At 63.3% G+C, this 22,193-nt stretch overlaps 1 protein-coding gene and 19 non-coding genes across 20 annotated transcripts; 8 read left to right on the forward strand and 12 right to left on the reverse strand.

Moving 5' to 3' along the window:
- Nucleotides 1–460: 460 nt before the first annotated feature.
- On the reverse strand, nucleotides 461–6,899 carry FTCD (formimidoyltransferase cyclodeaminase). The gene is made up of 14 exons (XM_075430136.1): nucleotides 6,735–6,899; nucleotides 5,770–5,953; nucleotides 5,239–5,367; nucleotides 5,016–5,104; nucleotides 4,407–4,586; nucleotides 4,180–4,317; nucleotides 3,745–3,876; nucleotides 3,013–3,074; nucleotides 2,118–2,247; nucleotides 1,819–1,980; nucleotides 1,522–1,565; nucleotides 1,303–1,441; nucleotides 793–888; nucleotides 461–596 (listed from the first exon to the last, which is right to left on the reverse strand). The coding sequence occupies exons 1-14, from the start codon at nucleotides 6,786–6,788 to the stop codon at nucleotides 510–512; spliced, it is 1,626 nt and encodes a 541-aa protein (XP_075286251.1). The 5' UTR covers nucleotides 6,789–6,899; the 3' UTR covers nucleotides 461–509.
- A 333-nt stretch (nucleotides 6,900–7,232) lies between these two features.
- On the reverse strand, nucleotides 7,233–7,314 carry TRNAS-CGA (transfer RNA serine (anticodon CGA)). The gene has a single exon. It is a non-coding gene; the product is annotated as a tRNA-Ser (tRNA).
- Nucleotides 7,315–7,576: 262 nt separating this feature from the next.
- TRNAP-UGG (transfer RNA proline (anticodon UGG)) lies at nucleotides 7,577–7,648 on the forward strand. The gene has a single exon. It is a non-coding gene; the product is annotated as a tRNA-Pro (tRNA).
- A 272-nt stretch (nucleotides 7,649–7,920) lies between these two features.
- TRNAA-UGC (transfer RNA alanine (anticodon UGC)) lies at nucleotides 7,921–7,992 on the forward strand. Its single transcript has one exon. It is a non-coding gene; the product is annotated as a tRNA-Ala (tRNA).
- An 822-nt stretch (nucleotides 7,993–8,814) lies between these two features.
- TRNAP-AGG (transfer RNA proline (anticodon AGG)) lies at nucleotides 8,815–8,886 on the forward strand. The gene has a single exon. It is a non-coding gene; the product is annotated as a tRNA-Pro (tRNA).
- An 838-nt stretch (nucleotides 8,887–9,724) lies between these two features.
- TRNAA-UGC (transfer RNA alanine (anticodon UGC)) lies at nucleotides 9,725–9,796 on the reverse strand. The gene has a single exon. It is a non-coding gene; the product is annotated as a tRNA-Ala (tRNA).
- A 274-nt stretch (nucleotides 9,797–10,070) lies between these two features.
- TRNAP-CGG (transfer RNA proline (anticodon CGG)) lies at nucleotides 10,071–10,142 on the reverse strand. The gene has a single exon. It is a non-coding gene; the product is annotated as a tRNA-Pro (tRNA).
- Nucleotides 10,143–10,538: 396 nt separating this feature from the next.
- On the forward strand, nucleotides 10,539–10,610 carry TRNAA-UGC (transfer RNA alanine (anticodon UGC)). The gene has a single exon. It is a non-coding gene; the product is annotated as a tRNA-Ala (tRNA).
- Nucleotides 10,611–11,435: 825 nt separating this feature from the next.
- On the forward strand, nucleotides 11,436–11,507 carry TRNAP-AGG (transfer RNA proline (anticodon AGG)). The gene has a single exon. It is a non-coding gene; the product is annotated as a tRNA-Pro (tRNA).
- Nucleotides 11,508–12,345: 838 nt separating this feature from the next.
- Nucleotides 12,346–12,417, reverse strand: TRNAA-UGC (transfer RNA alanine (anticodon UGC)). Its single transcript has one exon. It is a non-coding gene; the product is annotated as a tRNA-Ala (tRNA).
- Nucleotides 12,418–12,691: 274 nt separating this feature from the next.
- Nucleotides 12,692–12,763, reverse strand: TRNAP-CGG (transfer RNA proline (anticodon CGG)). Its single transcript has one exon. It is a non-coding gene; the product is annotated as a tRNA-Pro (tRNA).
- Nucleotides 12,764–13,159: 396 nt separating this feature from the next.
- Nucleotides 13,160–13,231, forward strand: TRNAA-UGC (transfer RNA alanine (anticodon UGC)). The gene has a single exon. It is a non-coding gene; the product is annotated as a tRNA-Ala (tRNA).
- An 827-nt stretch (nucleotides 13,232–14,058) lies between these two features.
- On the forward strand, nucleotides 14,059–14,130 carry TRNAP-AGG (transfer RNA proline (anticodon AGG)). Its single transcript has one exon. It is a non-coding gene; the product is annotated as a tRNA-Pro (tRNA).
- An 838-nt stretch (nucleotides 14,131–14,968) lies between these two features.
- Nucleotides 14,969–15,040, reverse strand: TRNAA-UGC (transfer RNA alanine (anticodon UGC)). Its single transcript has one exon. It is a non-coding gene; the product is annotated as a tRNA-Ala (tRNA).
- A 273-nt stretch (nucleotides 15,041–15,313) lies between these two features.
- TRNAP-UGG (transfer RNA proline (anticodon UGG)) lies at nucleotides 15,314–15,385 on the reverse strand. The gene has a single exon. It is a non-coding gene; the product is annotated as a tRNA-Pro (tRNA).
- Nucleotides 15,386–16,083: 698 nt separating this feature from the next.
- Nucleotides 16,084–16,155, reverse strand: TRNAP-AGG (transfer RNA proline (anticodon AGG)). The gene has a single exon. It is a non-coding gene; the product is annotated as a tRNA-Pro (tRNA).
- A 532-nt stretch (nucleotides 16,156–16,687) lies between these two features.
- TRNAA-CGC (transfer RNA alanine (anticodon CGC)) lies at nucleotides 16,688–16,759 on the forward strand. The gene has a single exon. It is a non-coding gene; the product is annotated as a tRNA-Ala (tRNA).
- Nucleotides 16,760–17,072: 313 nt separating this feature from the next.
- Nucleotides 17,073–17,144, reverse strand: TRNAP-UGG (transfer RNA proline (anticodon UGG)). The gene has a single exon. It is a non-coding gene; the product is annotated as a tRNA-Pro (tRNA).
- Nucleotides 17,145–17,358: 214 nt separating this feature from the next.
- TRNAA-UGC (transfer RNA alanine (anticodon UGC)) lies at nucleotides 17,359–17,430 on the reverse strand. Its single transcript has one exon. It is a non-coding gene; the product is annotated as a tRNA-Ala (tRNA).
- A 141-nt stretch (nucleotides 17,431–17,571) lies between these two features.
- TRNAP-CGG (transfer RNA proline (anticodon CGG)) lies at nucleotides 17,572–17,643 on the reverse strand. Its single transcript has one exon. It is a non-coding gene; the product is annotated as a tRNA-Pro (tRNA).
- Between the last annotated feature and the right edge of the window lie 4,550 nt (nucleotides 17,644–22,193).

The following is a 22,193-nucleotide window of genomic DNA, read 5'->3' on the forward strand; positions in this document are numbered from 1 at the left end:
CTCCCTGCTAACAGCCACTGACGCTGCCCCACTTTTTGGAGCTCCTCTCCCTTCCCGGGCCAGCGAGCAACGCAACGGGCTGGTCTCATCATGCACCGGCAAAAAAGGCACCTCGCAGAAAGGGACTGCACCAGGCCCTGCCCCAGCCCTGCGGGCAGGGACCTGTGGGCTGGGCACACAAACACACAGGGGACTGCAGGGTCAGGAGGTGTCAACACAAGGGGATCTCCTCCTGGGCAGCACCATAGGCCCCCTGCCATCCCCTCCCATGGAGCCCTGTGGCCCCAGGCACTTCCAGCCCAGCCAGCTCCTTCTGCCTCAGGGATGGAGGGATGAAGGCAAGCCCCAGGTGGCAAAAATCACCCTTAGCCAGGGAAAAGCCCATAGGAGACATGACGCTGGGATCTGCCTGAGTGGAGCAGCTCTCCCAAGGTGGATACTGAAGGAGCCCAGACATGGACGAGCTTATTTCCCAGCTGTATTTACTCCTGCAGAGCCCCCAGCTCCCCTCAGGCCACCCGCTTCTCCAGCAGTGCCAGCACGAGCGCAGAGCCTTGCTTTGCCTCCTCCAGCAGTCCGGAGACCTTCTGTGACATCTGCATGGGGAGAGAGAAGGTGCATCTTTTGTCACCTGACAGGACAGAAGAGACGTCTACCATCCACCCCATGCATCCCACTGGTGGCAAAGGGAGGGGATGCCCAGGCATGGGAGGTCCCAGGGGCTTCATGTCCATCTCTGTCCCACCTCATCTCCGCCACCAGGGCTGGGGCACACGTGGGGCCCCTGCTTACCGCAAGCTTGAACTTCTCATCTGTTATGTCTTTGAGGTTGATCATGACATTGAAGTAGGCTCCAAACACAGCTGCTTCCATCATTTTGGCTCCCACCTAGGAAGAGGCTTATGAGAAGCTCTCCTGCTGAACCGGAGCATCACCAGACAGTCCTGCAGCAGGGCAGACCCTTACACTGCAGGACTCCCACCCTCCACGACCCAGCAGCCCACAACACTTTCCAACCCAGTATTTTCCACCCCAGGTGTGCCTCCAGCAGTGGGAAACACATCATGGCCTTGTGACACATGTGGGAAAACTCAGGCAAGGGCTGGTGGACATCAGCTCTCCTGGAAAGGCTGCAAGCTGCCAAAAAGATAGCTGGAGGAAACCATGGGCCAGTTTGGGAAGCACGGCTGGAGAGATGCATCCTGCAGGTCAGGACATGATGGGACACCTTTCATGGAAAAGCGGTGAGCCCAGCAGCCTCTAAAGCCCCAGTCGGGGCAGCACGTGAGCCCAGGGCCATACCTGGATGTCAGATTTGCAAGCCAGGTTGCAGTGGCGAGACAGCTCCGTCAGAGCGGGCCAAAGCCCGCTCACCTTCTCTGCCAGGGCACACGGCACCCTCACGGCCGTCTTCAGCCCATCTTGCATGGCAGCCGCACGTCTGGGAGGGGGGACAGCCCCGGGATGAGCGCTGGGTGGCTGTGCTCCCCCAGCCTGCAGGTCCCTGCCAGCCCGGCTCACCTCTTCTGCTCCTCAGGGGTGCTTTTTGGCAGCTTCACAGCTTCCTGCAGGCAAAGCAAAGCAGATCTGCTACCATTTGCTCCAAGACCCCACATGCCTTGCACTGGGGCCAGGGCAGACCCAATAGCTCTGATGCTCTTGCAGACCTCCTTTAGGTGATGATGTCCCTTCCCCGGGCTCTGGCTTGGGCCAAGGTCCCAGCCCCTCTCCTAAGGACACCAGGGTGCAGCGATGCCAGCCCTCCCTTCCCAGACCCCCCACTTCCCCATGGGACATCCACCACTGGTGGGACCTCACCATGTAGCTGCTGAAGGCACGGGAGTCAGCATCCACCATCGCCACCAGCTCGTCCATGGCCTGGTGGAAGGGAGGGATCAGCTTCCTCATGATGGGGTCCAGCTCCTCAAACTGCCGTTTCCCGTAGCTCATCAGCCCCACCATGCAGCCCAGCGCTGCTCCCTGCGAGGGCATGGGGATAAACGCTCCATCAGGACACAACACCCATAACTACCACTGTGCCAGCTCCCCTTGGGGGCTTGGCACACCCAGAGGACCCCCAGGCAGGCAGGGACCCCATCCTGCCGTGGGACACGTACCAGGGCGGCCGCGGCTGCAGACACGGAGCCTCCTCCCGGCGCTGCCGACCTCCCACCGACTGCTCGCACAAAGGCACCCAGTGGCTTGGCCACCAGTCCCCCATCCACCTCTCCTGCCTGCACCAGGTATCTGCGGCACAGTGGCCCTGTGGGTCAGAGCCGCCCGGGTGCAAGGACACCTACCACCACTCCCCAGTCCCTTCTCACTGCCCCTTCCAACAGGTTTCCCTCCACCCCTTGGCTCTGTGGGTGGCTGAGAAGGGTGTTAGCCAAAAAAACTCAGCAGGTGGGTCGGGGAGAGGACAAGGAGCCCCATGGGGATAGACATGCAGCTGGAGAGCATGTCCTGGTGGGGTGGAGGGGTTGCTCTGCATTAGACAGGGTGGGCTCAAGCAAACAGCATTTGGTGGGACAGAAACACCCCTACAGCCATGTCCACAGAGGGGGACAAGAAGGACTTAAAGTGCCCATCCTGACATCACCTTGGCAGGGGTGGCTTTCCCTCCCTCTCCCCCGCAGATGTGTTTCACACCGGGCGCTGCAGCACTGTGTCTCTCCCTGGAGGGCAGCGTGCGAGCCAGAAGCAGTGAAATTTGGGATGGGGTGGAAGATTTAACGTGTACATGCTCCAGTTTGTCCACAAAACCTGCTGCCATTGCCCGCCTGAGTGACCTGGATACCCCTCCCCCCCCTTCCCCATCCACAACCGTCAGCGTTTGGGAGCAGGGACCACCCCGCGCCCACAGAACACCCAGCAGAGATGTCTCCTGGGTGTGAAGAGGAGCTGGGTGCAGGCACCACTCCCAAAACAAGCTGAGTGCAAGACGCAGGCAGCGGGATCCCCCCGTCTAGGCAGGGGTGGGCACCACGATGAGAAGCAGGATGGGGTCCCTACTCGATGATACGCTCCCGGGGGTGAAACGGAGACAGGGAGTCCAGGCCCAGCCGGCTGACCACCTGCAAGGAGCAGCACCACCACGTCAGCCCCGTCGCGAAAAGTCCCATTGCCTTCTCATTCCCTGCTGTTAATTAACTATGGGTGATCAACCCCTAGGACAGAGTTGCTCAGGCCACCATGCAGGGAGAGGACAGCCGGCGTCACCAGCCCAGCCCATCCCAGACTTTGGGACGGCATGTGGCCACCTACAAAACGACTGGAAACCGCACCGATAAATGATTAGCTTGCTCTTATCTAGCTCATTCCCCATAGGGTGGAAAAGTCCCTCCCTCCTCCAGCTGGAAAGCAGAGCCTGTCTCCTGGTTTCCAGCTTACGCCGGTCCTGGGGCAGCTTCCCATAACGTCACGCACTGCCCTTGAGCTCTGGGGAGGTCTCCTTCCTCTCCTGGCCTCCATGCTGGCAAGCTGGGCAGCTGCTGCCCGCACTCTGTCCTCACAGGGTGGGCTCTCTGCTCCATGAGCACCTCAGCGTCCTCAGAACAATAAAGCAACTTGTCCCTCTCGCTGTGCCCTCCCTGCACTATCCCTGGAGACAAGACTCCTGCATGGGGACTGCTGTGGTCCCAAATCTCTGCTCTGTGGCACTTTGGGAGGCTGATGGGGGTTCTGGGGGTGGTGGTGTCTCTCATGATCCCACCCTTGTCTTGGTACCGGGAGGAGCCACGTTACCAGTCTGATCTTCTGCTCCTCCTCCAGGATGAAGAGGTTTTCCTTCTTGATGTAAAATTCAGCTGTGTCCAGCATGGCCTTCTTGGGAACAAGCCCCACCAGCTGGGACCCCACCACAGGGAGGTTCAGTGCCTGCGAAGGACATCAGAAATGTGACTGTCCCCAGAGCCACCTGCCCTGCCACTGCTGCTACCCCAGCCCAGTGGTCCTCGTCCCTTCCCAGGACCTGTGGGGCTCATGGAAAAGCCTTAAATGGAGGACCTAAGGACCAGCAGCAAATTGCTGAGCTTTTGGGGGTTTTGTGTTCAGTGAGATAAAACATGAGATAAAGCAGAGCCTGACCTAGGGATGGGGATAAAAACTTGGAGGGACACATCCTCTGCAAAGCCCCCACTGAAACAAGCGTGGAGTGCCACCCCACCCCACCCCACCCACCTCCGCATCTCGGCAGACCTCCTCGTAGACAGCGTGGAGCGGCGTGGTCTCAAAGTCCAGCAGGTTGGTCGAAACCTGGGCTATATTCTCTTCCTCCAAATACCAGCCAATGCCCTGCACCCTCTTCAAGCGTCCAGGCTACCAAGACCCATCATAAGTCAAGGCATGGCCCAGGAGGTGCGGGGGCGAGCGGGTCTGCTCCCAGTGTGCCGCCAGCACAGGGGTACCTGGTTGGGACCTCGACCCTGCTCACGGAGGTTGAGGGCGATGCGGTGAGCCAGCTCCTTGGTGCACAGCAGGTTGACGTTGTACGCGATAAGGAAGCTCCGGGCACCCGTCACCGTGGCACCCCACCGGGGGACAAAGGTTGGGGGCCCAAAATCAGGCGCCCACTCTGGCTTTGCAAGCTGGGGAGGAGAATGCGTGGGCTGGCACTATCGGATAGCATGAGCCACCTTTCTGGGGATGACATCTCCCTCCCCAGCCGGCATCTACCACATCCACCTCCATGTTCAGCAGCACCCAAAGCATTTCATCAGCTCCTCTCGGTGCAGAGGGACTGCAGAATCACAGAATGTTCGGGGTTGGAAGGGACCTCTGTGCGTCATCTAGTCCAACCCCCCTGCCGAAGCAGGGTCACCTACAGCAGGCTGCACAGGACCTCGTCCAGGCGGGTCTTGAATATCTCCAGAGGAGGAGACTCCACAACCTCCCTGGGCAGCCTGTTCCAGTGCTCCATCACCCTCAGAGGGAAGAAGTTCTTCCTCATGTTCAGACCCCAGCACCCTCCCTGAAGCCAGAGAGACACAGCTTGACTCTGCCCAGCCACGGCTCACCTTCTCGGGGAGTGCCTCGTACTCCCCGGCGCGGATGGCGGGCAGAGCTTTCCTGCTGTCCTCCTGCGCTGCCTCTCCATACAGGTAAACTGCAAGACAGAGCCAGGGGTGGACACCACCAGGTAGGGGCTGGTGGCACGTCATATAACAAGGTCTGGTTTCCCCACAGCTGGAAGCATGTGGGGCAGGACAGAACGGGCAGAGGTCCCCAGCCCTCACTCACCAGGCACCCCCAGCTCCGCTGCCAAGCGCTGCCCAAAGATGTGGGCGCAGGTGATGCACTCCTCCATGCTGACGTTCATCACTGGCACGAAGGGGCAGACGTCCAGGGCCCCCATGCGAGGGTGTTCACCTGAGGACAGGGAAGATGGAAGGATGGAAGCTGGGAAGTGCAAGCAGACAAGAAGGGCTGAGGGCCCTTTCCCAGTGTCTGTTGCAGACTGGGCACTGCCACCGTGAGGAAAGTTGCTCTTGCGCCAGTCATGTCTACTCCAGCCCAGGAACAGCCAGGGATTCAGCCTGCCTGGATCAGGAGGATGAGCAAGAGCTTTGCACGGTCCCACCACCACCCATCCTGGTCCCACCACCATCCACCCTGGCAGCGTTGCTTGCTGCAGGTGCAGGAACAGGCTGCGTTTGGCCACCAGCAGCTGATATTAGCTCCAGCCACGCAAGGTGCACTCGGAGCCAGCCATGCACCGCAGCCGAGGGAAGCTCCGCGCCAGGTCGGCTCCCGCGCCGCCCCCGAGCTCACCCGTGTGCCGGCTCATGTCGATGAGCTGCCCAGCCACGCGGGCCGCACTCAGTGCCCCTTCGACGACGGCTTTGGGAGACCCCACGAAGGTGTAGACGGTGCGGTTGGTGGAGGCGCCGGCGTCCACGTCCAGCAGCGTGCAGCCTGGTGTTCCGGAGATGGCTTGCCCCAGCGCATCGATCACCTACCGGGCAGTGGAGGGGAGCAAGGTGGCTCAGCTGGCCGGATCCTCGGCACAGCCCCAGCTTTGCAAGGTGGGGGACCCCTTTTCTCAGCTCTCCCCTTTCCCGCTGGTGCTGGGGTTGCGGATGACTCCACGAGCTGTGGGGATGCAGCCAGGCACAGCAGAGGATGCGGTTTCCAAAGGCACGACCATCCCACTCCTACCCAGGAGGTCTGGGACAACCCTGGCTCCCAGCGAGCCCCAAACCCACCGCGGTGGGGCAGAGCCGCCTGGCCGCTGCTGCACGTCGGAGACCACCATCACAAATTGCTGTTCCTGAGGATACTGTCCCCTGCCAGCTTCAAAACAGGTTTGGCTCTGCAAAGCCTGTTCCATGGAGGAAGCAGTGCTTTTGTTGCAATTTGGGGTTTGCTGAACTCCCCTGCCCGCAGCAGGGCCAAAGTTCAGCCTAGGGCTGATGCCCAGCACAGATCCCATTAACCTGGGCGATGGGTTTTGACACAACAACTGCAAGAGACATTTCTCTAAGAGGGTATGCCAGACCACCATGAGCCCTGGTGCTACAGCACCCTGCAGGCAGTGGGGAGGGGAGGTCCAAGCCCCCACTTCTCACGGAGGTGCCAAAAGGGAGCAGGGGTTGCCTTTGGGCATTTTTGGCATTAGCCAGGCAGGGAGAAGTGCACAGAACTTCCAAGGAGGCAGGGCTGAGTCTGGCAGCGGGTGCAGCCCAGCCATCCACGCTCCATGGTCAGCCACCCCTTAGCCCCTCCGCGCTCCTCACCTCCTTGTTATTTCCCTCCGAGAAGTTGGGGACGCACTCCACCAGCTTGGCCATGGTCCCAGGGTCTGCCGGCACCCTGCGGCCCCGCACGCCCTGTGGGTTTTCCTGCTCTTTCCCGTCCCACAGCGGAGCAAAATCCTCCCGGCACCCAGCCCATTGCCCCTTCTCCCACCTGAGGTTTCTCATTAACCGCATCGATCTGTGGCCAGAGGGATAAACAACGTGGTACTGGCCTTTCTGTGCCTGGAGCAGCTCCTGCTTGCTAACGAGAGCCAGCCCACGACACTAATTACCCACAAGTGCCAATTAATTGCTAGGAGTAGGTGATGCCCCATGAAGAAAAGCAGCTGCAGGGCACAGCACCACGCTGTGGCCACTGGATGGGACATCCTGCTCCTGCCCCGGGTGCAGCACCAGGACCACCAGCACTCAGGGATGCTGGGGGAGAGCTGCTCAAGGATGCCCAGTGTGGGCACTGGGGTGGCAGGCAAAACCTGTCGCTGTGAGCAGGATTCGAACCTGCGCAGGGAAACCCTATTGGATTTCGAGTCCAACGCCTTCACCCCTCGGCCATCACAGCCCCAGCACCCAGCCCCCGGGGGGGACACCTGCCCCCCGCCCCGGGCACCCCAATCCCCCCGGGCACCCCCACTGTCCTGGGACTGGGGAAGTGTCCGCAGTGCCCGGTGCATCCCCGCACACCCCCAGCCCCGCTCTGCTCCCCAGGGGGTGGCGGCACGGCCCAGCCCCAAACAGTGGTGCCTGGGGTCCCCGGGCAGCCCTGCCCCCCCAGCACCCCAGTGCCCGGCACAGGCTGGGGGTGCCTTGGGGTGCAGCACCCCGGCTCGTTGGTCTAGGGGTATGATTCTCGCTTTGGGTGCGAGAGGTCCCGGGTTCAACTCCCGGACGAGCCCCCCTTTTGGGCACCCACCTTCCCCGGGGTCCCTGGGACCATGGCGCAAGCTGGGCACGGTGAGGGCAGCGCTGGGCGGCAGAGGGGGGGTTGGCCCGTCCTGGGTGGGCAGGTCCCCGTGGTCAGGACAGAGCCCCGAGAGGCGTCAGGGTGTTCCCCGAGGGTCTGCTGGTGGGGTCGGGTGGGGTGGGTGAGAGCAGGGGCAGCGGTGGGCAGTGGGTGAGCGCTGGGGGGTGAGGGGGCTGGGTGAGGCCCCCAGGGCTGGCTGTGCAGGGGGACGTAGCTCAGCGGGAGAGCGCTTGCTTTGCATGCAAGAGGCCCTGGGTTCAACCCCCAGCATCTCCATGGCCTTTTGCCTCCCCACAGCCCCCTCTCTATGGTCTGTGGGGTAGGCTGAGCCCCCCAGATGCCCCAGAAAAGCACTGGGGCTGCCTGCGGGCACAGCTGGACTGGGGATGCCTCCTGGCACCCACAGGGCTGAGGAAATCCCACAGCCCTTTTCATCCCCTGCCCAGAACTGCAGGGCACGGGGTCACCTTGTTTGCCTTCCCACGGGGCTCTGGGTGTCTCTTGAGGTGAATGTGGGTGCTGGTGGGAACAGCTGGGTGGGAGCAGGGCCGTGGGTGCCCAAAGGAGGGCTCAGATCAAGTCCCCATGGCCCCAGGCACCGCACAGGCAGCTGGGGGCTGCCCATGGCGCTGCCTCTCCCTCCCCTCTGCTCCCCAGCCAGCGGCTCCCCAGCTCCCCAGGGACGAGGCACAGGGCGATGTGGTGGAGTCCACTCCGCATCCAGGGAAAATGCCACGTCGGCACCTCTCCCGGGTCTACCAAACCTGGAAAAGCCCTGGGGGTCCTGTGCCCCTCCTTCCCCGGGCCCATCACAGCCCCGGCCAGGGGCACCGTGCGGCTCCCTCTGCACCCTGCCTTCCACTGCCTTGGCACCTCAAAATCTATCCAGTCGCCCGGGGCGCTCCCGTTTTCCTGGGACTGGGGAAGTGTCCGCAGTGCCCGGTGCATCCCCGCACACCCCCAGCCCCGCTCTGCTCCCCAGGGGGTGGCAGCAAGGCCCAGCCCCACACAGTGGTGCCTGGGGTCCCCAGGCAGCCCTTCCCCCCCAGCACCCCAGTGCCCGGCACAGGCTGGGGGTGCCTTGGGGTGCAGCACCCCGGCTTGTTGGTCTAGGGGTATGATTCTCGCTTAGGGTGCGAGAGGTCCCGGGTTCAACTCCCGGACGAGCCCTCCTTTTGGGGCACCCACCGACAGCCACAGCTGCCCAGGGATGGGGAACGGACAGGGTGATGCTGCCCGGCACATGGGGATGGGTGGCCTCCCCAGCTCGGCCACGTCCCCGCTGCGTGGACGGTCCCACCACAGCCGGGACCCAGGTGCTGCCCGCTGTCCCGGCCACTCCGGAGACTTCCCCGCTTCCCAGGATAAGGGGGGCAGCCAGGATGGGCTGGGACAGGGGGAGCCAGGGCTGCAGATGGAGACCCACGATGGCCCAGGATGGGGCTGTGATGGCCCTGGGGCAGGAGGGGCACAAGATCCCCTCCCGGTGTTTTCCAGGCTTTGCAGACCCGGGAGAGGCGAGGGAGCAGCCATCGAGGGGAGTGGCTGGGAGCTGTGGGCCATTTAGCCGAGATGCCACATGGGTCCCCATCATCGCCCCCTGCATCACCCCCGGGGGAGCTGGGGGAGCCGACGGCCGGAGGGCAGAGGGGAGGGAGAGGCAGCGCTGTGGGGCAGCTCCTACCTGCACTGGGCATGCTGGGCTCCCCAGTGAGCCCTCCTTTGGGCACCCACGGCCGGCCACCCACCCTGCAGGGACAGGGCACGGGCAGGGCGATGCTGCCCGGCACATGGGGATGGGTGGCCTCCCCAGCTCGGCAGCTCCTGCAACACCAACATTCACCCCGAGCCCCCCTGGTGAACAGAGTCAAGATGCCACCACACCCCACAGAGCCCGGGCAGGAGAGAGAAAGGGCCATGGGCAGCCCCAGGGCTTTTCTGGGGGGTTTGGGGGGCTCTGCCAGCCCCGCAGCCAGCAGAGAGGGGGCTGTGGGGAGGCAAAAGGCCATGGAGATGCTGGGGGTTGAACCCAGGGCCTCTTGCATGCAAAGCAAGCGCTCTCCCGCTGAGCTACGTCCCCCTGCACAGCCAGCCCTGGGGGCCTCACCCAGCCCCCTCACCCCACAGCGCTCACCCACTGCCCACCGCTGCCCCTGCTCTCACCCACCCCACCCGACCCCACCAGAAGACCCTCGGGGAACACCCTGACGCCTCTCGGGGCTCCGTCCTGACCACGGGGACCTGCCCACCCAGGACGGGGCAACCCCCCCTCTGCCACCCAGCGCTGCCCTCGCCGTGCCCAGCTTGCGCCATGGTCCCAGGGGCCCCCGGGGAAGGTGGGTGCCCCAAAAGGGGGGCTCGTCCGGGAGTTGAACCCGGGACCTCTCGCACCCGAAGCGAGAATCATACCCCCAGACCAACGAGCCGGGGTGCTGCACCCCAAGGCACCCCCAGCCTGTGCCGGGCACTGGGGTGCAGGGGGGGCAGGACTGCCCGGGGACTCTGGGGCCCTGGGTACCGATTTTGGGGATGGGTCATGCCACCACCCCCTGGGGAGCAGAGCAGGGCTGCGGGGGTGTGCGGGGATGCACCGGCTACTCGGGACATTTCCCCAGTTCCCAGGAAAATGGGAAAATGGTCCCAGCATGGCCAGGGCAGGTTTGGAGGGGCCCAGGGCCATTGGGCTATGGCGGCCAGGATCTGGGCTGGGTCCCAGCTGGGCACCCCGGCTCGTTGGTCTGGGGGTGTGATTCGAGCGGTGGGCAGTGGGTGAGCGCTGGGGGTGAGGGGGCTGGGTCAGGCCCCCAGGGCTGGCTGTGCAGGGGGATGTAGCTCAGCGGGAGAGCGCTTGCTTTGCATGCAAGAGGCCCTGGGTTCGACCCCCAGCATCTCCATGGCCTTTTGCCTCCCCACAGCCCCCTCTCTGCCGGCTGTGGGGTAGGCTGAGCCCCCCAGACCCCCCAGAAAAGCCCTGGGGCTACCTGCGGGCACAGCTGGACTGGGGATGTGTCCTGTTACCCGCAGGGCTGAGGAAATGCCCACAGTCCTCTCCGTCCCCTGCCCAGAACTGCAGGGCATGGGGTCACCTTGTTTGCCTTCCCACGGGGCTCTGGGTGTCTCTTGAGGTGAACGTGGGTGCTGGTGGGAACAGCTGGGTGGGAGCAGGGCCGTGGGTGCCCAAAGGAGGGCTCAGATCAAGTCCCCATGGCCCCAGGCACCGCACAGGCAGCTGGGGGCTGCCCATGGCGCTGCCTCTCCCTCCCCTCTGCTCCCCAGCCAGCGGCTCCCCCAGCTCCCCAGGGACGAGGCACAGGGCGATGTGGTGGAGTCCACTCCGCATCCAGGGAAAATGCCACGTCGGCACCTCTCCCACGTCTACCAAACCTGGAAAAGCCCTGGGGGTCCTGTGCCCCTCCTTCCCCGGGCCCATCACAGCCCCGGCCGGGGGCACCGTGCGGCTCCCTCTGCACCCTGCCTTCCACTGCCTTGGCACCTCAAAATCTATCCCAGTCGCCCGGGGCGCTCCCGTTTTCCTGGGACTGGGGAAGTGTCCGCAGTGCCCGGTGCATCCCCGCACACCCCTAGCCCCGCTCTGCTCCCCAGGGGGTGGCAGCACGGCCCAGCCCCACACAGTGGTGCCTGGGGTCCCCAGGCAGCCCTTCCCCCCCTGCACCCCAGTGCCCGGCACAGGCTGGGGGTGCCTTGGGGTGCAGCACCCCGGCTCGTTGGTCTAGGGGTATGATTCTCGCTTAGGGTGCGAGAGGTCCCGGGTTCAACTCCCGGACGAGCCCTCCTTTTGGGGCACCCACCGACAGCCACAGCTGCCCAGGGATGGGGAACGGACAGGGTGATGCTGCCCGGCACATGGGGATGGGTGGCCTCCCAAACTCGGCCACGTCCCTGCTGCGTGGACGGTCCCACCACAGCCGGGACCCAGGTGCTGCCCGCTGTCCCGGCCACTCCGGAGACTTCCCCGCTTCCCAGGATAAGGGGGGCAGCCAGGATGGGCTGGGACAGGGGGAGCCAGGGCTGCAGATGGAGACCCACGATGGCCCAGGATGGGGCTGTGATGGCCCTGGGGCAGGAGGGGCACAAGATCCCCTCCCGGTGTTTTCCAGGCTTTGCAGACCCGGGAGAGGCGAGGGAGCAGCCATCGAGGGGAGTGGCTGGGAGCTGTGGGCCATTTAGCCGAGATGCCACATGGGTCCCCATCATCGCCCCCTGCATCACCCCCGGGGGAGCTGGGGGAGCCGACGGCCGGAGGGCAGAGGGGAGGGAGAGGCAGCGCTGTGGGGCAGCTCCTACCTGCACTGGGCATGCTGGGCTCCCCAGTGAGCCCTCCTTTGGGCACCCACGGCCGGCCACCCACCCTGCAGGGACAGGGCACGGGCAGGGCGATGCTGCCCGGCACATGGGGATGGGTGGCCTCCCCAGCTCGGCAGCTCCTGCAACACCAACATTCACCCCGAGCCCCCCTGGTGAACAGAGTCAAGATGCCACCACACCCCACAGAGCCCGGGCAGGAGAGAGAAAGGGCCATGGGCAGCCCCAGGGCTTTTCTGGGGGGTTTGGGGGGCTCTGCCAGCCCCGCAGCCAGCAGAGAGGGGGCTGTGGGGAGGCAAAAGGCCATGGAGATGCTGGGGGTTGAACCCAGGGCCTCTTGCATGCAAAGCAAGCGCTCTCCCGCTGAGCTACGTCCCCCTGCACAGCCAGCCCTGGGGGCCTCACCCAGCCCCCTCACCCCACAGCGCTCACCCACTGCCCACCGCTGCCCCTGCTCTCACCCACCCCACCCGACCCCACCAGAAGACCCTCGGGGAACACCCTGACGCCTCTCGGGGCTCCGTCCTGACCACGGGGACCTGCCCACCCAGGACGGGGCAACCCCCCCTCTGCCACCCAGCGCTGCCCTCGCCGTGCCCAGCTTGCGCCATGGTCCCAGGGGCCCCCGGGGAAGGTGGGTGCCCCAAAAGGGGGGCTCGTCCGGGAGTTGAACCCGGGACCTCTCGCACCCGAAGCGAGAATCATACCCCCAGACCAACGAGCCGGGGTGCTGCACCCCAAGGCACCCCCAGCCTGTGCCGGGCACTGGGGTGCAGGGGGGGCAGGACTGCCCGGGGACTCTGGGGCCCTGGGTACCGATTTTGGGGATGGGTCATGCCACCACCCCCTGGGGAGCAGAGCAGGGCTGCGGGGGTGTGCGGGGATGCACCGGCTACTCGGGACATTTCCCCAGTTCCCAGGAAAATGGGAAAATGGTCCCAGCATGGCCAGGGCAGGTTTGGAGGGGCCCAGGGCCATTGGGCTATGGCGGCCAGGATCTGGGCTGGGTCCCAGCTGGGCACCCCGGCTCGTTGGTCTGGGGGTGTGATTCGAGCGGTGGGCAGTGGGTGAGCGCTGGGGGTGAGGGGGCTGGGTCAGGCCCCCAGGGCTGGCTGTGCAGGGGGATGTAGCTCAGCGGGAGAGCGCTTGCTTTGCATGCAAGAGGCCCTGGGTTCGACCCCCAGCATCTCCATGGCCTTTTGCCTCCCCACAGCCCCCTCTCTGCCGGCTGTGGGGTAGGCTGAGCCCCCCAGACCCCCCAGAAAAGCCCTGGGGCTACCTGCGGGCACAGCTGGACTGGGGATGTGTCCTGTTACCCGCAGGGCTGAGGAAATGCCCACAGTCCTCTCCGTCCCCTGCCCAGAACTGCAGGGCATGGGGTCACCTTGTTTGCCTTCCCACGGGGCTCTGGGTGTCTCTTGAGGTGAACGTGGGTGCTGGTGGGAACAGCTGGGTGGGAGCAGGGCCGTGGGTGCCCAAAGGAGGGCTCAGATCAAGTCCCCATGGCCCCAGGCACCGCACAGGCAGCTGGGGGCTGCCCATGGCGCTGCCTCTCCCTCCCCTCTGCTCCCCAGCCAGCGGCTCCCCCAGCTCCCCAGGGACGAGGCACAGGGCGATGTGGTGGAGTCCACTCCGCATCCAGGGAAAATGCCACGTCGGCACCTCTCCCACGTCTACCAAACCTGGAAAAGCCCTGGGGGTCCTGTGCCCCTCCTTCCCCGGGCCCATCACAGCCCCGGCCGGGGGCACCGTGCGGCTCCCTCTGCACCCTGCCTTCCACTGCCTTGGCACCTCAAAATCTATCCCAGTCGCCCGGGGCGCTCCCGTTTTCCTGGGACTGGGGAAGTGTCCGCAGTGCCCGGTGCATCCCCGCACACCCCCCAGCCCCGCTCTGCTCCCCAGGGGGTGGCAGCAAGGCCCAGCCCCCACACAGTGGTGCCTGGGGTCCCCAGGCAGCCCTTCCCCCCCTGCACCCCAGTGCCCGGCACAGGCTGGGGGTGCCTTGGGGTGCAGCACCCCGGCTCGTTGGTCTAGGGGTATGATTCTCGCTTAGGGTGCGAGAGGTCCCGGGTTCAACTCCCGGACGAGCCCTCCTTTTGGGGCACCCACCGACAGCCACAGCCCCCCGGGGATGGGGAACGGACAGGGTGATGCTGCCCGGCACATGGGGATGGGTGGCCTCCCAAACTCGGCCACGTCCCTGCTGCGTGGACGGTCCCACCACAGCCGGGACCCAGGTGCTGCCCGCTGTCCCGGCCACTCCGGAGACTTCCCCGCTTCCCAGGATAAGGGGGGCAGCCAGGATGGGCTGGGACAGGGGGAGCCAGGGCTGCAGATGGAGACCCACGATGGCCCAGGATGGGGCTGTGATGGCCCTGGGGCAGGAGGGGCACAAGATCCCCTCCCGGTGTTTTCCAGGCTTTGCAGACCCGGGAGAGGCGAGGGAGCAGCCATCGAGGGGAGTGGCTGGGAGCTGTGGGCCATTTAGCCGAGATGCCACATGGGTCCCCATCATCGCCCCCTGCATCACCCCCGGGGGAGCTGGGGGAGCCGACGGCCGGAGGGCAGAGGGGAGGGAGAGGCAGCGCTGTGGGGCAGCTCCTACCTGCACTGGGCATGCTGGGCTCCCCAGTGAGCCCTCCTTTGGGCACCCACGGCCGGCCACCCACCCTGCAGGGACAGGGCACGGGCAGGGCGATGCTGCCCGGCACATGGGGATGGGTGGCCTCCCCAGCTCGGCAGCTCCTGCAACACCAACATTCACCCCGAGCTCCCCTGGTGAACAGAGTCAAGATGCCACCACAGGGCACAGAGCCCGGGCAGGGGACAGAAAGGGCCATGGGCAGCCCCAGGGCTTTTCTGGGGGGTTTGGGGGGCTCTGCCAGCCCCGCAGCCAGCAGAGAGGGGGCTGTGGGGAGGCAAAAGGCCATGGAGATGCTGGGGGTTGAACCCAGGGCCTCTTGCATGCAAAGCAAGCGCTCTCCCGCTGAGCTACGTCCCCCTGCACAGCCAGCCCTGGGGGCCTCACCCAGCCCCCTCACCCCCAGCGCTCACCCACTGCCCACCGCTGCCCCTGCTCTCACCCACCCCACCCGACCCCACCAGCAGACCCTCGGGGAACACCCTGACTCCTCTTGGGGCTCCGTCCTGACCACGGGGACCTGCCCACCCAGGACAGGGCAACCCCCCCTCTGCCGCCCAGCGCTGCCCTCGCCGTGCCCAGCTTGCGCCATGGTCCCAGGGGCCCCCGGGGAAGGTGGGTGCCCCAAAAGGAGGGCTCGTCCGGGAGTTGAACCCGGGACCTCTCGCACCCAAAGCGAGAATCATACCCCTAGACCAACGAGCCGGGGTGCTGCACCCCAACGCACCCCCAGCCCCTGTGCCCCACACCTCTGGGGGTTTCGGGGGGCAGCTGGTGCTCTGTGCAGCCCTTGGCACACTCTGGGAGCAGGGACATCCCTCTGCCCATCCCTGGTCCTCTCCGCCGGCAGCTGGAGGTGACAGCAGGGTGTTCGTGCCACCACCTCCAATCCCCACCTCCCCCAGGGGTTTTCCTCTTCAAAACCACCTCCGGGCCCTGGATTGGCCGCACCCTTGCACCATCGCCCCTCGCCCTTCTCCCTCCTAAGGTGACCCCCAAAGCCAATCTCCCCCTCTCACCTGGCTTTCTCTTCACTCCCAGAAAATCCCTGCCGCTGCTTCCTGCCCCAGCCCCTGGAGCTGCTGGACGTGGGCTCCGGTGCTTTGCAGGCACTGGGTGACCCTCGAGTGCCCCAGGTTGCCATGGGTCCAGGAAAGGGGGTGTCTCTGGGGTGTCTCTGGGGTAGGCTCGGGCCATGGTCCTGGGACGCAGCCCCTGGGTGAGGGGCAGCCCATAGCTGTGCCAGGGCAGGCGGCCGAGCTGCGTCGGGAGCCGCGGGTGCGGTGCCATCGCCCTGCCCGCAGCCAGCACCGCTGTCCCGGGCAGAGCTGCCCCGTGGGGATGTCACCGTGTCCGTGCCCGTCCCTGGGGGGCTGAGGCTGTCGGTGGGTGCCCCAAAAGGAGGGCTCGTCCGGGAGTTGAACCCGGGACCTCTCGCACCCTAAGCGAGAATCATACCCCTAGACCAACGAGCCGGGGTGCTGCACCCCAAGGCACCCCCAGCCTGTGCCGGGCACTGGGGTGCAGGGGGGGCAGGGCTGCCCAGGACCCCAGGCACCACTGTGTGGGGCTGGGCCGTGCCGCCACCCCCTGGGGAGCAGAGCGGGGCTGGGGGTGTGCAGGGATGCACCGGGCACTGCGGACACTTCCCCAGTCCCAGGAGAATGGGAAAATGGTCCCAGCTTGACCAGGGCAGGTTTGGAGGGGCCCAGGGCCGTTGGGCCATGGCAGCCAGGATCTGGGCTGGGTCCCAGCAGCGCACCCCACTCGTTGGTCTGGGGGTGTGATTCGAGCAGTGGGTGCAAGAGGTCCGGGGTTCAGCTCCCGGACAAGCCCTCCTTTCGGAACAAACCCCTCATTAGGGGTCTTCATCCCTGCCGCCTGCAAACCTCACCCCATTGCGTGGCCAGGGGGATGCTTCTCCAGCCAGCAAGGGTTTTACCACGGGTGGACTTTGCTGCTGCAGTGCTGAGGACAGTACACCCTGCCTGGGCATCCGCACTCAGAGGGGATGTAGCTCAGCGGGAGAGCGCTTGCTTCGCATGTAAGAGGCCCTGGGTTCAACCCCCAGCATCTCCACGCTTTTCTTCCCTGAAATCTCAGCTGGCCTGCGGGGTAGAGGGTTAACGGCTGGTACTCATGGGAAACATCTTCCTTGCTGCGTGGCACGTCCCTGAAGCTGGTCACACACTCACACCAGGGTTTCTCCTCCTTGCTCCTTGGAAATGCCGGTGGCCGGTTCCTTTTCCAGCTATCGGCTTCTGCCCCGGGCAGAGCTGCCCAGCAGGGACGCGGTGGCAGCAAGGCCCAGCTCTGCCATCCCCCACTGCCCCAACAGCCCCTTCCCCACCCAGGAGGGGTCGAGTGCTGGCACGGGCTGTGCCCAAAAGGAGGGCTCGTCCGGGAGTTGAACCCGGGACCTCTCGCACCCAAAGCGAGAATCATACCCCTAGACCAACGAGCCGGGGTGCTGCACCCCATTTTACGCACCCAGCCCCTCTGCCCCCCATATTTGGGGGTGAAGGGTGCAGCTGAGGCTGTGGTTTTCCCCCGGCACACCTGCAGCCTGTGGGTGCCAGGAAGCAGCCCCCAGGCCAGCCATGCTTTTCTGGGGTGCCTGGGGGGCTCTGCCAGCCCCGTGGCCAGCAGGGACGGGCATCTGGGGAGGTAAAAGGCCATGGAGATGCTGGGGGTTGAACCCAGGGCCTCTTGCATGCAAAGCAAGCGCTCTCCCGCTGAGCTACATCCCCCCTGCACAGGCAGGACCTTGCTCCTGGCAGTCCATCTGCCCATGGGGACATGGCACTGATCCCCAATATTGTGGGCACAGCTGCCCTGACCATGCCCCGGTCACAGCTGGTGCTGGCAGGGAAGGTGGGTGCCCAAAAGCAGGGCTCGTCCGGGAGTTGAACCCGGGACCTCTCGCACCCGAAGCGAGAATCATACCCCTAGACCAACGAGCCGGGGCAGAGCCACCCTCTCTGCCCTCAGCCCCTGTGCTCCATCCACTCATGGGGCTGGGCACGGGGTGGTGTCTCTGGGGTGCCCCCATCTCCCACCAGCACCCCTCAGAGACCCATTTGACATGGTCCCAGGGCTAACGATCTCCCTCTCCCCTGCCCCACGGGTGCCGGTGTGGCTTTGGCACAAAGGACGGGAGCAGCGAGTGCTGGGTTACCGGGAGATACCCCCAGCCGTTCCCTTTTCCCGTCCCCCAGGAGCTGCCAGCCTTGGGGGTCAGCAGGGTGCTCCCACGGGTGCCATGGGGAGCAGGACCGGGAGGACGGCTGTGGGGCAGGCCAGGGGAATTTCATCTGGACGCAATCCCCGGGGTAGGGCTGCCGGTGGCTGTGCCGGGGTGGGAAGCCGAATTCTTGCGGGAGCCCTGGCTGGTGGGGACCCCCCTCCATGCAGGCAACGAGCTGATTTTCAGACAGCCCACCCTAATTGCACTAATTATATCACGTCGCAGGCTGCGCCTGAGCGAGGGTTCCCTCCCTGGGGCTCATCCAAACCCCGCGAGCCGACCCACGGGGAGTCGGGAGGAAGGATCAGCCACAGGCAGAGGTGGGAGGAGAGGCTGCAGCCCCCCGATTTCCAGGTCACGTAACCCCCCACGGCTGCCTGGCCTCTTCAGCCCCACGCACCCAGTGCTAGCACCTCACGCAGCGATAAGCAGATCGCCGTTCTCTTCGGGAAGCGTGCAGATACCCGATTCTCAGCAAACACGAACTGACAGCCCTGGAATATTTGTTCGAATGATTCCTGGAGTCTGAAATGCAAATCCCCCAGTATTTCGCTCCCAGGACCTAGTAAACCACTGGGATTTGGGCTCTGCTCTCATTGCGCTCATCCCTGTCTCTCCCCATGGGCTGCTCTCCTCGGGGGGAGAAGCTCAGAGGAGAAGGGGGTGTAGGACAGCCGGGAGCGGTGTCTGGCGATGATTTGGGCTCAGGGTGAGGCACGGCACCGGCAGAGCCCACAGGGCTGCGGGCTCACCGGGGTGCAAGCCCTGTGAGCCCCACTCCCACAGGTGTAGCACCAGGAGGACCAGATCGAGATGCCAGCACCTTCTGATTTGCGTGCTCCATCCCCGGTGACTCACATGCATGGGTGGCCTTTTATTTTCCTGGTTTATGAGATTTGCAACCCTGGGGAAGGAGCGGAGCCCTTGCTGAGCCATCTCCTGTCTGGGTCCCCAGGCTGGAGCAGGGCTCTTGTATGGCAGGGAGGGCGACCCGAGAGACCAAGGCAAGCCTCTGCCCTGCAGTCAGCTGGTGGGTGCCTGGGGAGGGATGTCCTCTTGGCAGTGCCCTCTCCCTCCTCTTCTCCCAGCCGTGCAACCACTTTCTCTCCCCTTCCTCCTGAGAGCAGGTGTCCTCTCTGCGTTGGAGGGAAATTGTGTTGCAAGGCTTTGGTGGGCGAGGAAGGAGATTTGTATTGGCAAACAAGTCCCGTCTCAGTCTGCCATGCCTGCAGGCTCCCAGCTCCAGGCGCTCTGTCTCTCCACCTGGCTGGCTCCAGGACACGTGTCCCCAAGCGCTCTGGCCAGGAGTCCTTGCCCCGGTGAGGAGGATGAGGGACGCTGGCTGTTGAGGCCAGCTCACCCTCCTGGCATTGCCCTTAGCTTGGCACCCAGGTGCTGGGGTGGGATACACCTCTTGCAACCCATCAAAGGCACTGGCAGTGGATCTGTCTCTTCACCCTGTCCCACTCCTGTGAGTCACCAGGATTTTTGTCTTCTGGTCTGGATGTGCAGAGAAGCCACAGATTGATGTGCTGGGAACTTGCTGACCCAGCAATCCTCCAGCCACTACCAGTCCCCTCTAACCTTATTACAAGCTCCACACCACCCAGGGCTTCCACTTCTGACCGTCCCACTCGCTTGCAATTCACACCAGTCTTCCTTTTTCCATGACAACTCTCTATGCTCCTCCGCTTGTTCCAACTCAAATCATGACTTCATCCCTCCTTGCTGCCTCCCCCATCCCCAGGTGGGCAAAGCACCCACCACCATACAAAATGCTCACTGGCTGCTTCTGTTGGCTTCCCCAAGAAGGCAAATGCAGAGAAACCTGACCAAGCCCACTTGCCACATGTGGTTGTGCAGGCTGGGGTGTCCGCATGCTTACATGCACCCCAAAGACACCAACACCCCCAAGGAGGTGACCCTGCAATGGGGGACTACCACCATCACCTGCCTAGGCCCTGTTGAGCTGGAGCTCTCCACCGTGCTTATATATGCTTATGCTTACAAATATCTCAAGGGTGGGTGTCAGGAGGATGGGGCCAAACTCTTTTCAGTAGTGCCCAACGACAGGACAAGGGGCAATGGGCACAAACTGAAGCAGAGGAAGTTCCAACTGAACATGAGGAAGAACTTCTTCCCTCTGAGGGTGACGGAGCCCTGGAACAGGCTGCCCAGAGAGGCTGTGGAGTCTCCTTCTCCGGAGATATTCAAGCCCTGCCTGGACAAGGTCCTGTGCAGCCTGCTGTAGGTGACCCTGCTTCGGCAGGGGCGTTGGACTAGATGACCCACAGAGGTCCCTTCCAACCCCTACCATTCTGTGATTCTGTGATTCTGTGACTCGTGCACTGCAATTTCTGCTGGTGCGGCTGACTTCACCAAAGCAAAGGACAGAAGAAAGAAAACAAAGGGAAGCAGGGGTCTCCGGGAAGCAATGACCGCTGTGGGAGGAGGATGCTGAGTGACGGCAGGGAGAAGGTTTCCTCCGAGCACATCAGCAGATGAGGGAAGGTGGGAGGTGAACAGAAGACATGAAGTTTGACAGATGGAGGCGCGGCCAAAGGATTGCCTTTGGGCTAAGCTTCAGGCTTCTCTGAGAAATGCTTCTGCTGCTGCTGTTGTTGAAAGCTGCAAACAGCGAATGCTGGGACCAAACCCCAGGACCCAGCTATTTCCCTCCATGCGTATCCTTCCACCTGCTAAGCATTGTTTTTCATATCAGTCTTGGTATGCAGTTCCCTGCTTCTCACCAGGGCCTTTGGCTGCACCGTCTTCGCAGAAACCTGTATTTTAGGGCCTGATCAGCAGGTCTGTGGGGTCCTGCCTTGGGCGAGCACTGGCTGGAGGAGACACATGGCAGCATGATTTCAGGACGGGTCTTGAGCTGGGATCCAAGACAGCGTGGCTCCCAACCGGGAGTCACAGCACCTGTGGGAGACTGGGTGCCCGGTCCCTTGGGACAGGGAACCCTGCGGGGCACCGAGGCCCTCGCTTCCCCGACTCTGTCTGCACTAAGGCGTCGCAATTTTCAAGTCAAATCAAGGACCTCTGTGGATTTCAGCCTCCTTTGAGACAGTGACTCTTCAGAATAAAATATCTGTACAGCCTCACCAGTGGAGTCATTCAGTGAAAAGCCACATAAAAGTGTTGCTATCCTGTCCCCCTTCTTCATCCTATGCAGCAGACTGGTGGAAGACAGTTGCACAAGCCCCAGGTGCTTACAGCTTTCTAACTAAGCTTTCGCTGGAAATCCAGTGCTTTACCTCATCGCAGCGTTCAGGAGAATTTTACGTCCCATCTCCACAGACAATTTCTGGAACTGGGATGAAAATATCTAAGCAGTCCCTGGGAGAGGGGTGTGAAACCACACCTCTCTTCTCCCAGTTCTCTGAGTGCTGGGCAATTGCCACATAAACTTTCTCCAAATCAGGAGCACCTCTGTGAAGATCTCCTGAGCAATAAAACCAGTCGAGCTTGGTCGAAGGCTTTTGAAGATCAACATGCTTTCAAGCTCAGCATAATCCTGCATTATAAACACTCATAAACTTTATGCAAATTGTCACGCTACTAAAACGCTTAAGGTATGAAAGCAGATTTAAACAATACCCATGGACGACTTAGTCGCACTCTTACTCCTCCTTCCACGAGCTGAAAAGATTCTGCTTGATGATACATGGCATCTTAAAAAGTGGCTTTACTCAATGCTTGACGTCTTTTCCCGGAGACACCTGCATCCCATGCCTGTTAAACAATTATTCTCCAGTTCTCAGATGGGTTCAGCTAAAACCTTGGGTCTCAGTCTTTGGGAAGAGCTCAGTATGGATCTCATTGTGCTGCAGCTGGGGCCAGAGATGGGTTTATACTTGTCCTCCTCTAACTGACCAGCTCACGGGCATGGGACCTGCAGGTGTCTCCGCTCAGCATCAAAGCAAAGCTCTCTGCTGAGCACCAGTCCATCTGTTGCTCTCACCTCTCTATCTGCAGCATATGGGGAAATGATAGTTTCTTCTTCATGTCCTTGTTGCTATGTTTACATATCTTTGCTGACAGCATTGCCACAGGTCTGAACGTCCATCACGCTTGGTGCCCCTGAGAAATGTTAGGATGCCTCTCCCTGCGACACCTCTGGTCGACCAGCGCTCAGTCACGGGTCTCAGCAAACCTGGGCTTCCGAATGTCTGTGTCCAGAGGAAACCTGGGTAGCCCTGCACCGTGTTCCACATCGCAGGCCCCCCTCTCTCCGTAGCAGGGCCGGGGATGGTACCG

This window comes from Opisthocomus hoazin, chromosome 9, assembly GCF_030867145.1.
Source record: "Opisthocomus hoazin isolate bOpiHoa1 chromosome 9, bOpiHoa1.hap1, whole genome shotgun sequence".
NCBI classification, from domain to species: Eukaryota; Metazoa; Chordata; class Aves; order Opisthocomiformes; family Opisthocomidae; genus Opisthocomus; species Opisthocomus hoazin.

Coding starts and splice junctions, on each gene's coding strand:
- FTCD (XM_075430136.1), bottom strand. CDS start 6,788: ATGGCCAAGCTGGTGGAGTGCGTCCCCAACTTCTCGGAGGGAAATAAC. Junction 5,105..5,238: donor AGCGGAGCTGGGGGTGCCTG/GTGAGTGAGGGC, acceptor TCTGTCTTGCAG/TTTACCTGTATGGAGAGGCA. Junction 4,318..4,406: donor AGGGTCGAGGTCCCAACCAG/GTACCCCTGTGC, acceptor GGGTCTTGGTAG/CCTGGACGCTTGAAGAGGGT.